At 37.8% G+C, this 15664-nt stretch overlaps 1 protein-coding gene across 4 annotated transcripts in view; it reads left to right on the top strand.

The window, feature by feature from the left end:
- Positions 1 to 14235, top strand: part of ptprub (protein tyrosine phosphatase receptor type Ub) — a 231326-nt gene extending 217091 nt beyond the window's left edge. For all 4 annotated transcript variants that reach the window (XM_032558323.1, XM_032558324.1, XM_032558325.1 and 1 more), the window contains 4 exons: positions 3062 to 3187; positions 6046 to 6203; positions 10539 to 10674; positions 10757 to 14235. In XM_032558323.1, coding sequence (XP_032414214.1) covers positions 3062 to 3187; positions 6046 to 6203; positions 10539 to 10674; positions 10757 to 10819 — 483 coding nt within the window. In that variant the 3' untranslated portion in view covers positions 10820 to 14235. The remainder of the gene's footprint in view (positions 1 to 3061; positions 3188 to 6045; positions 6204 to 10538; positions 10675 to 10756) is intronic.
- The last annotated feature ends 1429 nt before the right edge of the window (positions 14236 to 15664 follow it).

Raw genomic sequence — 15664 nt, forward strand, 5'->3', positions numbered from 1 at the left:
TGATTACCTAATTATGAAATCTGAACATTGAAGAAGGCCAATAAAAAATCTATACAAAGTTCTTAGTCAGGGCTCAATTTGCATAAATTCATATATCAGTGTCATAGCATGGAAGCTGCATGGTTTTGGCTAAGCTCAGGTGTTAAGGAAGAGCAAATATATTTGATAATTGCCTTGGGAATCAGACCCATGTTTTTAATGCCCTGTGCTTCACCACCTTGTCAAGGCTGCTGTTATCAGGCTTTTTCCTTCCACTCAACTTCCCTCAATAAGCAGCAGCAGCTCTCTGTGAATGGCAAGCTTCTGTACTAGTCACATTATTATGCTCCACATTTTGTGCAGAGCACTATAAATACTTGAACCTAGTCACTCTTTGTGAAATAAATCTATGAATGAGACTCAGTTTTTTAATTGAATTAACAAAATAAATACACTTTTTGATTATATTCTAATTTAACCAAATGCATCTATAAGTGTTTAGACTACATGTCAATCAGAGAAAATGATGTAATTAACAAGACACATTCCTTTCTAATGTGATGGTAAAAATGATCTTGCTTATTTTTTATGAAGCATTTCCAAGAGTGCCTGCCAGACTTTTCAGGCAAATGGAATAAAAACATACATATGTATGTACATATGCTTGTAAATTCTGCTGAATGCATGAAAGCATAAAATTTAATGATATCTCTTAGGCTTTCTTTAAGGTTATTTTATTCTGCTTTTGAATAAGTTGAGCCGTCTCCCTGCTTGTAAAAAAAAGGGATCATTACTGTAATCAAGCACAGATTCAATGAAATGAAAGCAAGTAATATAACCTTGATTATGATGAAAGAAAAAGAAAGACTTCATTCTTTGTATTTCTCAGTTGAGAGGAAAAAATAACATGTTCGTGATAGTTACGTAGGAGCTAAGATCAAAGTTTTGAACTGATGTAATCTTAAGATTTATAAAAATGAGGACGGGATACGTGAAAAGACAAAAACCAGTTGGACATTATATGCTCTGCCATGTTTCTCTTTCATGCTGTCATGAATAATAGGAGACTGACAAACACACACCACATAATGATCAATACACTGTTGTGCAGAGACAAAAATGGGGGTGTCTGAACCTGTTTATGTGGCAGGTACTGAATAAGAAATGAACAAGCAATGTTGTACAGTTTAGTATGGGGGGAGCGTGAGGAGTTGTTTTGACTGAATAACATTGAACATAGTATGATTATTTATGAGATGTACCTCAGAGAAGACAAATATTTTTAACTTAGACAATGCCTTTTGCAACTGATCAAAAAGAAGTGAAGGAGAATAATTTAGCATATTTTCTTCAGCATCATGCTGGAAGCAGACGTAGCGGCCAACAGTGTCAAGTAACAGCATGGTTCAGCAATTTGTTAAGGATAAGGACAGTACCTGCTTTCTATTTACTCATATATTGAAGATGTGTAAACATATGCAAATAAGTATTCAGGGATCCTTTGATGACAAATGAAGAAAATTTTATCTTCCAGTGATAATTTTGTTTATGAGTGTTGAAGACTTTAATTAGGAAATTCACAAAATTTCAGGTTGACATTTTGCTCAACCTTTTTTTTATCACAATTAGAAATAGTAATTCAAAGTTTGTCTGTTTACTGTCTAGTCAGTTTTGAATTTCTGACTGGACAGAAACTCAAAACTCATGTTTTTTTTCCCCTTCAAATAGTAGACTTCCTGTGGTGCTACAGGATTTCACTGACAATTATCTAATATGTGAACGTTGTTATTGAGTGAAGAAGACATAATGTTAACCATTTTCAATGTCAGTGAGCTCTTTAAAGTGAAATCTGAGGAAGGACAGAGATGTAAGAAGCTACTTATGTAACATATCGATACATGCCTGTGGTTTGTTTAAACAGCAAGACTTTCTGCAGATGAAAGGAAGTCTGAATGGAGTAAAACAAATCTGCTCTGTTTTATACCTGTGAGTTTTCACCCTTAGCCTGCCATGAAATATTTGAAAGTTGTCAGTCTCAGAGGTTAGGTCTACAATGCCCATGAAATGTTCATGGAGTTTTATGTTACCGTAATTATGCTAGTCCTGCTAAAACTGCTAATTAGGTTCCAATTATGTAATCATTTTGTCTTTGTTACATTGTAATAGTAACACCTTGTTTTTCACATGCTGCGTCACACATGGTATGATAAAAGGTCGCTCAGAGCAAGAAAGCTAGAATTAAATGTTTTCAGTGCACATCTGTTATCTTTCTACATAGCTCAAACTTAAAAAAATTCAAACTTACTAACATCAGGTCTAAGGTATGCAAAAACCAGAGATTGAAAACAAGCCACACAATTCAGATTGTCACGTCTCTTATTCAAAGAGTTTTAGCTTTAGTTACCCTGAACTCGGAACAGTCGATGTCTGCTGTTAAATATTTCCCACTTTTAAAGTTCGTAAATGCACACAATGCTAAATATATATATTTTTGCATTGATTTCTCAAATCAGAAACTATCTTATGTAAAAATAAAGTTAATAGTTTGTGTTGCATGTTCAACAGGTTTGTTAGCAACATACACTAGAAAGTCTGGTAATCGAAAAAGAAATTTGGAGGTACCCCTGTTCAATACTGCATATAATTCTCTATCATTTGAACTTGTTTATTTCATTTCCTTGGGTACAAAAGAGGCTTTTTGACCTTTGCCTGAAAACAGAACTATTTGTTCATTGGAGGAGGATGCTGTGAAATCTCTTATAGAGCTTATTTGTGACTTTGGATTAGACTATATCACTTCTGGCCTCAATCTAACACCTTGCATTACCTATCAGGCTGCTTCTCTGTTCCTGTTAACACCATTATGTCAGCTGCATGCCTATTTTAGTATAAAGGCAGTAGCACTAGTTTAGTCATTACTGATATAAAATGTTTAGTATCTGTGAGATTCTTCATTTTAACTGTCCACACAGGTGATTATTCACAAGTGTTTACTCTTTGCATATTATTTATTACAGCTGCACAAACCAGAGTCGGATACTAATGAACTTATCTCTATCTATGACCCTTGTCCTCTACGCAGCCATGTGTGCAGTACTGGCCCGAGCCCGGTTTACAGCAGTACGGACCCATGGAAGTGGAGTTCCTGTCCATGTCAGCGGATGAGGATGTCATTACCCGTCTGTTTCGGGTCAAGAACGTCACAAGGGTGAGTTATTATGACACCAAAACGAGCTGCACAGGACATTTTGTCTCACCAAACCTTATTAGAGTTGCATTAGCTGTGATCTTCACAGGGAATTTAGATGTGACATTTTACCAACGTACGTTGAAGCTGCCAGATAAACTGCACTTGAAAAATAGGTAAAGGGTGACATCGAATATCCCTGACTAAATGCTTTTTCTTCTGTATCTAATTCATTGTTTCCTGTTTTTCTGGGCATAATATATTTGAAAATTGGTATTTTTAGATCAGCCGCTAAGGCAAAAGCTAGAATATTGTGCAAATGTTTTTAATGATTCATAATTTTCTCTGAAAGCACTTCAGACAACTAAAGAAATGTTGTTCAAGACCATTTTAAAAATTCAGTATCTTGAAAATGATGAAGGATGACTTATGAGTTTTGTACAGTACAGTACACAGTTCTTTGCAAAACTAATCATACTTTCATCTTTTTCATATTTTCTCACAGCACAACTAAACTTTAATTTGATTTCCTGTGATTTCTACCCTTTGTGGCTGTGTGTTTACAGGCTTTGTACAACTATACCCTGAAATTTATGTCCATTCTTTGCAAAATACCTCAATGTCTGTTAAGACTTTCACAGCATACAACAGATTTTCTTTTGGACTTGCTCTATTTAGCAATAGAGCACAGTCTGACCATCTTCCCAGACTGTGGAGAAGAAAGTCATTCCCACAGCATGACACTACCACCACCATGCAGATTATGCTTTCAGTGTCATCAACAGTGTTAGTCAGTCTCCACAAAAAGCCAAAATGTTTTTCAGGTCTCATGTAGCCATCATACTTTCTTCCACAATCCTTGCTATTGCCCCTACCTTTTTAAAGCAGTTGGTTGCTCCAAATTTTATTTAGGGGTATCAGAGAAATGTGATCTGAACACAAATACTCTCCACATTATTCAAAATGTATTTTTTAAATATTGAATGTAATGTATCATGTTCCTTTTACTTGACTATTACATGGTAGTTGAGTACAAAATTCAAATGAGACACATTGAAATTTATGACTGTGATGTAACAATATTTGAAAAATTACAGGGATATGATACAGGTCACTATACATGTCAAATAAAATTGGTTTAATATTCAGTATTCTGGAAAAGGACCACACTTTCCATACAATAAAAATATTATCAACAGCATTCTTTCCATGGAACAGATGCAAGAGAAGTTCATTGACAAGCATACAATAAAAAGTCATTATCTTCCCTTTTCCTTTCCTGTGTGTTTATTGGGCATATCAAAGGATCCAGTGTTTATCATCAGAATTGTTGACATATAACTATTTCTTGACAGTAAAGCAGATTTTTCTTCAGTTGGCTCATAAATCTTGTCACAAGTTTTCATATGTGCGCAAGTACAAAGGGCCTCTAATATAAACCAAACAAAGGCAGTGATAGGTCTGAGCTTTTTTAACTTTAACTTCACACAATGCATTGTGTTAAGTGTGTCTATGCAGACATGTTTTATGCACAGAGCTCTGCATAAGCACATGCATGCATTCTTCTTAGGATCAATGTCGGCCTAATTATAGAGGGAATCTGTATGCAGGGTGTTCTCCCCTGTGCCATTATAAGCTCTGCGACAACTTCCTCTGTTGATTGGCACCCTTACCTCCTCAGTCAGCTGCCCTTGTCATTCCCCTCTCTACCTGTGGCACCTTTTTTCCACTCGGTGCACATCACAGTCAAGGAGAGGGCAGCTTAACACAGCACAGGCAGAATCAAATGAGACAGAAATAACACATACCTCAACCACTTTTAGTCAATCGCTCTATGCCGTATTGGGTAGATGTCTTGTTTCAGACGGTGGTATCCAAGAGTAGGGAGGAAAAGACAGAGGAAGTGCATTGTAAGCACAAATCTGTGTAAGAAAAATAGTGCAAATGCAGACTGTGTAAATCCCCACCTCTGCTCAGGCTATTCCTCCATGCATCGTGAGTGTCTTTGCAAGCCCAATTTGCATGAGTTACAGGTCTCCACTGGTCCTTAAGTGTTAGGTTAGATTCTGCAGGATAGGGTTATGAATACGCAGGGACCTCTTTGTCACAGAACACGGGCCCCACTTACACCTACAGACACGTATATCTGACAGTCAGGCTTAGTGAGCACAGCTGAAGGTGCCTGCAGGCAGCTTGGAGAGCGTTCTCAACTCTCTGATTTACACAGAATTCACTTCAAAGATTTTCCACGTTTGGATTAGATTTTAGGAGAAGAAAATGGAGTATATAAAATGTTTACATTTTCAGACTTTATTCCCTGACTTGTCTGAAGTCATTTATCCGTCCATCCTGTTTGAGCTGTCCATCCATCAATCCATCCATTTATCCTGATTTTCTCCCTTTTTTATCTTGTTTATTCTAGTAACATAATGACAAATAAAAATCTTATGTCTTATCATTTTGTACATCCATTCCCACATATACATATCAATTCCTGTCCATTGGTTTGTTTCCACACATATTTACAGCAATCTATGTTTGTTGATCTGTCGATATATTCCAGCTTCCATTGTTTTTGTAATCATCTGTCCAAGTTTCCATCATCTGCCAAAACATTTATCCTTTAACTGTATCGCCATCCATCAGTCACGTTTTTCACTTATTCACCTCTGTCCATTCCTGCCTTCTTTTCTTATTTGCTTCTTTCCTTACCGCCTGTTTTTGTTAGGTTTGTATTTAAAGCCTGATCACTGTATAAAGGTATTTCATATTTCAAAACTTGGTTCAAAAAACTTCTGGGACCTGTGAGAAGTGGGTAACAATAGTTGCTCGTGTGTGAAATCTGACCTGTTTTTTTTATCTTATCTGTGCTGCTGAAGCTCCAGGAGGGCCAGCTGGTGGTGTGTCAGTTCCAGTTCCTGCGCTGGTCAGCGTATCGCGACGTTCCTGACTCCAAGAAGGCTTTCCTAAACCTGCTGGCTCAAGTGCACAAGTGGCAGAGGGAGTGTGGAGAAGGACGCACCGTTGTGCACTGCCTGTGAGTTATCATTTCAGAACATCTATAATGCATTTTAAGTCAAAGAACAGAAAGGCAAGGAAGAAAAACATTCTGTTCCTTTCTGAAAGGGTCTAACGCAGCAAATGACTGCTTGTGAAGACTGACATTTAAAACCAAAGGCTTCTACTCAGAGGGGCGCATGACAAAATAACACAGTACATCATAAGCAAATCTGTTTGATGAGAGACGGAGGCTGTGTCGAGCCTGCTCTGTCATTTGGTGCAATGAGAAGCAACACGATTCAGCATGGCAGCATTTTATAATGTGGAAAATCTAATTTTGGTGTAATGCTCCGTGCTGTTGCACTGTATAGAGCGGTATGCTACGTCTACAAGCCCCTGTCGCACCAAGCCCCCGAAGTGAAAACCCTACTGATGAATATGAATGGGTTGTCTAGCTCATTGCCGACCCGTCACACGTCCGTACCCGCCACCCCTTCTCCCCCTCATCCGAAAGCACATCACTCAGTGCTGTCACACAGCGTTACACACGACAACCAGGAGGGAGATTATTCAGATCAAATCAATTATGCCTTAATACAGAATGCGATGGCTCTCACTACACTAAATCCAGCACTGCCAAAGCACTGACGACGATTGATTACCTTAATATTGCTTGTATACGCTGCAGAGTTGCCCACACCCACATTCGCTGCATCTGTCCCAGGAGAGAGGAAGTGGATTGTCCTCCAGTACTTTATAGATATTGCCTTTCATTTCTGATGACCAGGACAGTATTTCACCAGACATGCCACTCAACGTTGTTGTTTCTCAATTTATGGCTTCTTGTAGTGTTTCTCATACCGCTGCTTTTATCTTTTGGAAAGAGGATGTATTTCTAGTTAATGCATGAAGTACTGTATCAAGTGCATGTTTTTTTGTGAAGTGTTATAAACACATGCACAAAAAAAACCATCCAAATCAGATTACACAGATGTAGCTTCGAGAAACTCCATTATTGTCTCCCAGAAATGAGTTAAACATTTAAAAACCTTTTTTACTGGGGGGAGAAAAATCTATTTGGGCTGTACAATAAGGTTGCACATGTGGTACTTACAGACAAATAAAGCTAATTAAGAGAACATGCATTGCCTCACCCTGGTGGTAAGGATATGACAAATCTGTTGACAGCATCGATTCCCTTTGAATCTTTTCACAGTCAAACCACAAAATTCATTGTTGGCATTCCACGTGGAAATGAAACGTTTTACTTTTTTTCCACAAATAATATTTTAATACCGAGTGTTTCCTATTTGTTTTTTGCACCACTGCTGATACCCCCAAATGACAAACAAACATGGGGAAGATTATGTCTGGCTCAGGTGAGACCTCAACTCAAACTTTTGGATTCAACCAATGAGGAATTGGGAGGAATACAGAGCAACTCTGGAAGAAAACATTTAAGTAGCTGCACAAACTTTGTGGGTGACTGTGGTTCAGTGGGCAGCGTAGTTGTCTTGCAATCGTTGTGTTTGATTCCAGCTTCACATGAAGTTCAGATGTATTCTCCTGCAGGGAAATAGCCCAACACTTAAACTCTGCTTTCTGGGGAAACTGTCCTACTACTCAGATGTGATTTGTGCAGGATGGAATTAGATCGACTTTTATTACAGCAGTGAAATACAATGTTCTGATCACTCTTCTGATCATGACCAAAATCTAATTCCATACTAAAATGATATGCTAATAAATGATCTATTTGCCTTGTTTGTGTTTAAGGATATGCACATTTAAACATTGTAGGATACTGGCCCCTGGGAACTACAGTTTGAGATTCCTGGTTTAGGTTAAATATATTCATGCATTAGCATGTAGCCCATTTAGTGTCTAAAGCCTAAATCCAATCGAGAGTTTGTAGAAAGAGATGAAAATTTATATTCAAAGATGGTCAGCATCTACTCTGACCGAGTTTGAACTATTTAGGGTATAATTTCATTCTGTAGATGTATTTTTTTAAAAGACAGACCCTGAAGACTTGCAGCTTTAATGGTGATTCTACAAAGTATTGGCGGATGAATACAAATCCCCTTAACATCTTTCAATTTTTTTTGTTTTTTTTTTAAACCATGCCGCAATTTCTTTCCACTCCACAATTAAATTAAACTTATTTTGTGTTGATCAAACTCATAAAATTGAAATGTAGTACATTGAAGTTTGGAGTTTTAACGTGACATAATGTGAACAAGTTCAAGGGATTTAAATAGGCACTGACAATGTCACCAGTTTTACAAATTGCTGAAAGAATAACACTTAAAATTCTAAATACTCAATGCTGCAGCATGCAGGTTAATTAGTTTTATTGATGTTTATCCTTAGAGGAAAATTGAAAGCTTAGGAAATCTCACACCAATTCATCGGAACACTGCAAATGCCACCTTAATATTGAATCTGAAGGAAACCTCCAGGGAAAAATTATTCAGGGACTATCAGGACTGAGCTAAGCTACTTACTGATATGATATATTGGAGGCCAAAACTGGCTGAACTACATCCAACTTGTCTTTTCTCCTAATTCAGAGAAGTACTAGGACAATTTCTAGTATTTTAAGAATGTTGTTATTCTTTTACCAGAAAGATTTGAGTGAGTGGATCAGAGAAGAGAGTTTATTATTTCCAAAAGCTTTGTGTTTTCTTCCATCATGTTTAGCTGCCCCTCACATCTCTCTAACCTTGCAGCCCTTTTTTGTTTCCCTTTGATTCACACAGGATAGATGCAGTCCTGCATGCTGTGTGTCTTTAAATGATTCTGTCTGTGGCCTCAGCATTTGCCCTAAGCTGTGTGCGCTCAGGCAACAACTGTGAATCTCTGCATTTAGATACGAAACTCAGAGTTGATTCATCCATGTCTCACACAGTCTAATTCATACTGTAGCTGTGATTATGACTGTGTCGGTGGGATGACACGGCCTGTCACTGTGATTGTGTCTGCAGCCATGGTTGTGCTGTGGTTGTCATGATTATGATTGCAGCACACAAGTATATAATGGGTCAAACAGGGAGCAGATGTGTATGTGCACAAAACTGGGGCATTTGAGCTTTATATTCAACCCCTGTGGGAATTTAGTAAAAATGTTAGCCATAATGATGCTTTCTTTTGTGCTATCAGTTACACCACTGCTAAACCTATTGAAGTTAGATTCAGAAAGAATGCAGCTGAAATCGGAGTGCATGCCATAAACCACAGGAAAAGAGAGACTGGCCCAACATTTTGGACCTTTGGGGGGAAGCAGTGAGTTGTAAATCTGTTCTGGGAACTGCTAAATTGGCCTCTTTATGTGGACCAGCAGAAATATGTGTTGAAATAAACGTAAGAGAATGCAAAATGTAACACAAACTATTGTGATGCAGAGCAAAACCGATGTCAAATTAGTATGTATCCAGTTTGCAGATTTGACTACTTTGTTTTATAGCAATGATTTTCCCACACAACTTTGGTTTTAATGATATGAAAATCATGAGTGACGTATTAGGAAAAGCAAATACCACAAAGCTCTTCCTCCACACGCCCACCAACACATAAGGTTCTAACAATAGTTTTTACATAACATTGAGGTCTTGTGCGTTCAGGTATATATATATATATATATATATATATATATATATATATATATATATATATATATATACCTGAACTTTCTAGAGGTAACCAGAAAGTTAAACGATGCTATCACAGTCTACTACACAAAACACTGGACAAGCTCAAAAAAGTTAAGATTGTCATAATTTTTGCAAGCAGCGAACATTTGCAGAACTGTTTTAAATAGCATTAAAATATTATTTGACCCCACTAGGAACGAGGGTGTAAGAAAATGGATGGATGGATGGATATTATTTGAAGTTTGCCGCACAACACAGCTTCCTCTAGACCTTTATTGATTCTCACTTCATCTCATCCTGATTATCACCCCATATTGACACTTTCAGCCAAGTAGATCCTCATTAAACTGCTTCAGGCGTAAAGTCTTGTGTACTAACATATAAGGCTTTTTTGTTCAGGAAATCTGACAACTGGTAAGAAGTAAGACAGACACACTAGATGATATTGTAGTTATACATTAAGTTAGTGATACATGGCTGGTAACTGCTTGAAGAGGGAGAATAATCCAAAATACTGCTTGTTTTTGTACAAAATGGTCTTTGGTTTACTTTGACTTCCTTCTTTCCTTGACTAAAATATTGTATGATGGGCAATCAAAGACAGTTTTTCAAAGTACCATCACCAACCAGAGTTTTTATGGTAATTTAGTTTTTAAAGAGGTACCACTAATTGTAGGAAATGTTGCCATCATTACAACCAGTTTTATTCCTTCCCATAGCAATGGTGGTGGTCGTAGTGGGACCTTCTGTGCCTGCAACATACTCCTGGAGATGATCCAGTACCAGAACATGGTGGACGTCTTTTATTCTGTCAAAACTCTACGCAACTGCAAACCCAACATGGTGGAGTCCCTGGTAAATAAATAAAATATCTGTGAATTTGTTTTTTATAAAACGTAGAGTGGGAAATGTTGAGTTTTCATCTTTCTTTCTTCAGGACCAGTATCGATTCTGCTACGACCTTGTCCTGGAGTACTTGGACTGCTTTGAAGACAGATAGCAGCTAAATGTTTACGACAGCGCCACCAGTTTCCCCCTGCGCTGAAGATGTGCTTTGGGGCCAACCTGTGACCTCCCCTCTTCTTTTAAGTTTGGACCTCTAGACTCGGCTTTGAACTAACCGGGAAGGAAAGCTAAAAAATAAATAAAAGAAAAAAGAAAAGGTTCAAACATTTAACCTTTAATGTAAAGTTGTTATTTCCTCCTTGTTGGTGATGTTTATCTCTTTTGATATTTTTTTGTTTCACTGGTCCACTTTGCCTCTTGAACTGAACCTTTTGTGCTAAAACAACATCCAGACCCTACACTAAGGAAGGCTCGCCGTGGCTGTGCTTCATCATTTCATCTAAACAGGAAGGAGACTGGATGGTTATTCCAAAGCTGCAGCTGAGTTACCCAAACTTGGGTAAATAATTTTTTTCTGAGTCACTCTCTGCAACAACAATCCATTGTGATTGTGGCATGACTTATGTACAATACCATGAACTGCCTTATTGTATAATGGTTAAAAAAAAATTTTTTTGTTCAAATCTACAGATCAATTGAAAAAATATTATCCTGCTGGAGGAAACCTTATTCAGAACTGGAACTGAGAGTCAGTATTCAGAATACAGCAGTATTGAGGCAGTGACTGTATAGTATTGCGGTGTGATGTGTTTTGCCATTACGTGCGTGCTGGATTACCATGTGTGCTATAGCCGGGCATTTCCAGGCGGCGCAGCAGGAGTTCATGTCTCATTACTCTCACAGTGCCAATCCCACTGACTGACTGACTTGAATCCTTTTACTTTGTTTCTTCTGCTACATCCTGATGTATGTCAGCAAGCATACAGTACGAACTGCATCGTCTAAGTGATTGTTTGTATTTTAAAAGAAGAAGGATCAGTGGGAAACTGTGCAGAGCTGCCATAGTGCTGATGTGAAAACTGATGTTCCCATTAATGCTGTGGTGCTGTGTCTTACCAGTGCAGTGTTAACAGGTTTCACTATTTTGTTGTCTAAAGCATTTGGTTAGTCTGTAAACTATCAAAACAAACTAAATCAGTTTCAATTGGAGCATTTCAGAAGTGGCATTTTGAGAATTTTTTGACATGAAATTAGTTGTCGTTAGTGGTGTAAATTGAATATGTCCTGTATAATAAAAAAGGTGCATCAAGATTGTGCAGAGGGAAAACAACACATCCTGCACCAGTACTTGTTACTGAGCCTACTAGCGGATTCACATCCTATTTTCGGTAAGAATATCGTACAGTATAGAGGAGGAATAACGATATCTGGCCTGAGCAGCTGATGTATGATTACCATCTGCCAGATTTAAAAAAATCTTTCCTACAGGTCAGTGTTGCTGACTACTGGATCTGTTTGTGCCTGGAACAGGTTGGAATATGGGAGGCACTTGATGAGCTGAGCCAATGTTGGGAAATTCAGAATTAGAGAGAAAAAATAATCTGATTTATTCTAGGCATGGGCTGGTTTCCTGTTTAATTTATCGCACAGGTTGTTGTTTTATTTCATATAAAAAACAAGAAGAAAAAGTACACAGCCTTAAAATGTCAGGATAAATATGTCATTTGCTTTAATCCTTTTTCAGGTTTAAATAAGTACGGAATTCATTTGATGTTTCAATTTCTAAAGGACAGACATCAGATAATTCTTCAGTGCTGCAGATTTTACATCTTATTAGGATGCCATTTGTTTTTAATTCACCAGGTCATAGCCTCATTTTTAGCAACTTACCCAGCGTTATTTTGAGTTTTAACTGGAGCTGTGGTTTCCAAACTGAGCCTGGTTAAAATGCCAAAGAATAAAAAAACAACATGATGAACAAATGATGAAGCAACAATAAAAATGTGTTTCTTTGCATTTTAAAAATTAGAAATGATGGTTTATATGACTAAAACCTAGTTTCAAAAAAATCTCTGTTCAGTGTAGAAATAAGCATCAGGTTCGATTGGTAGAGATAAAGTAGCAAGATCTTGTTACGTTTACTTCTTACAGCTACTACCTTAAACCATTACTTATCAGTCTGTCTTGCCAGAAAGCATCTCTTAATACTTGTGATAAATAATCCTAAAAACTATGGTTTGAATTTATGCATGGCTGGAACGAAGCACCCCGTACGAGGCACCAGGTGTTTGTACCTGACAAACAAAAATAAGCAATTAAACGTGATAGGTTGAAGGAATTTAAAGGCCTGCACCGTTTTAAATAACTTTGTAAAACAGCATTTGTTTAAGCTGGTTTAAAATTTGAGGTTGATTTCAATAACAAGTACTTACCAGGACACCCGTGTTCTTTATATCTATACACCAAAATAAATTAAAATATTACTATGCATATACAGGTGGCGCTATAATGACCATGGTTTAGCTACAAACCCAACAGAAACAATTAGATCGTGCTAGACATTTTTAACTTCATCCTAAACTACAAAGACATATTTTCTCAGGCTAATCATTGTCAGTTTCAAACCAACCCATGCCTAATAAATTATATACCTTCTTTTCAACAACCTCTGAATATATAGTACTTTCTATTATCACCACTTTAAACACGTTAACCATCTTTCCTGAGGCTCCTGTTGAAGAGGTCTGCACGGTGGGCGGCGAAGACTCGGCTTCAGGACCTACCTTGATAAACATGGAGGCAGTCAGATGCCCACTGAAGCTGAAAAATGGCAGCTACAGGCAAACTCTGCCGATAGTTTGCAGCTCCCAGTTTGAAGCAACAGACAGTGTGAGGAGGAATTGTTCACACACACATTTAAAGCAGCTTGAGTTTTGATGGGAAGCTAAAAAGCAACGGTCAGTGATCTGGCTCCAGGTTTGCTGGAGAAAGTGCCTGGACACTTTTTTCCTTGAGAGTGGAAGGATTGTGTACATACAGATGTATATTGTTCTGTGAATACTATATGAATAATATGTTATATGTCTGCTCTACGTAAAGACGTTCAGTAAGTAACCACTGCATAACCATAAAGCTGAATGTGCTGTAAATGACTTTGTGATCATTTTTTTTATGTTGCTAGACATCAAACTTTGAGTGTTGATCTCTGCACTCATCAAAGCACGTATGAATTATTCTGCTTTGCTTTTCCTTTTATTGATTTCAACTTATGTTGCTCTGCATATGAGTTATTTTACCCACCGCTAGTGTGCGTGTGTGTGTATTGTACTTAAACCATTCCTAAGCTCTCCGGTTATGGCTGCGACTGCCAGCACAGCATCACTGAATTCCCATGTTTTTATCTGTAAGAAGCATACATGACTACTGTGTTTTTGACCATTGTATTTGTGGAGAAAATTCTTTTATTTAAGGGGAACGATAGTGGGGGAACAGATGTATATCAGAGTCATAAAAGAGTTCCCCGTGATGGATAATGATCAACAATAAAAGAGCAAAGGGGGGAAAAAGATACTTGGCTGTCAGTTGATCTGTTTAAAATGTGCACAGCTTAAAAGAAAACTTATTCTGGTTTTTATGACTGATTTGTCAACAGAACAAGAGAGCAGACAGAAGACAAAACTTAGCTTCAGTTTTTTGTTCAGTTTAGGATATTCCTTCAATCACAATGGCAATTTTAAACTTAGTTGTAAAGAACCTAACTTAAGTGATTAATGCTTTCTAAAAAGTATATTCCCCCAGTCAGATTTTTTTCTGTTTCAAATACATTTTAATATGAGACAAATATAGCAAGAGACATAAATAAAAACAGAGTTTTCAATGATGTAGTGATTTATTTAGGGTAATTAGATATCCAGACTGTCCACATATCATCAAGTGTTTGCAGTATAGCAGTGTGTCTTTTATATGGCTTTTATAAGAGTTTTCTTCATGAATGATTTGTGATCTAAATTGAACTTAGGTGTGTAGTTTGACTTGGCCAAAAACAATTTTTTTTACTTCTTGTTAGCCATTCAGAGGTGAACTTGCTGATGTTCTTTGGATAATTTCAATACTTCAAAAATCGAAGTATTTAAGAGATGACGGCCAGGCATTCTTCTTCATGTTTCGTAACTCATGTTAGGTCACTCAGTTCGTAATGCAATGAAGCGACCACATCCCATCACACTACCACTTCCATGTTTGACTGTTGGAATAATTTTTATTAAAGTGTTAGTTATATTTTAGGTGTTTCAAACTGCTTCTTGTTTCATTGTCAGTCATCAGAATGGCCTGTACTTGTAAAGCACTTTATCAAGTCCAGATGACTAATTAAGGTTCTTTACACTACATTCAGTCATTCATGCGCGCACACAAACACACACACGCCCACACACACACACACACGCCCACGCACACACACACACACACGCCCACGCACACACACACACACCCGCCCACCCACACACACACACACACGCCCACACATACACTGCGGTAGGAAGAGAGGCTGGTCTGCATCGGTGCCACTGGACCCTCTGACCACCCACCAAACCAGGTGGGTGAAGTATCTTTCCCAAGGAAGCAACGAGTGAGACAGACATAGAGGGGACTGGAACCAGCAACCCACCAGTATGCAGGACAAACTCCTACCACCATTGCCCCACACATTGTCCTAAAAGTATTGGAGATCATCAGGATGGTTTTTGTCAAATGTGAGCTCAGTCTTGGTGTTTTCTATGGTCAGAAGTGGTTTTCATCTTGGAACTCACCCATAGATATTTTAGATATTTGTTGATCAGTCTCTATCTTACTATTACACCAGGGACGCTGACCTTAACTGAAGAAAGTAATGCTGGCTTGCTTTAGATGTGGCTCTGGATTCTTTTGTGACCTCTTGGGTGAGTCATCAATGTACTCTTGGAGTAACTTTGAAAGGTCGGCCACCATTTTTCATATTTTC

Source organism: Xiphophorus hellerii, chromosome 3 (assembly GCF_003331165.1).
Source record: "Xiphophorus hellerii strain 12219 chromosome 3, Xiphophorus_hellerii-4.1, whole genome shotgun sequence".
In the NCBI taxonomy this organism is placed as follows: Eukaryota; Metazoa; Chordata; class Actinopteri; order Cyprinodontiformes; family Poeciliidae; genus Xiphophorus; species Xiphophorus hellerii.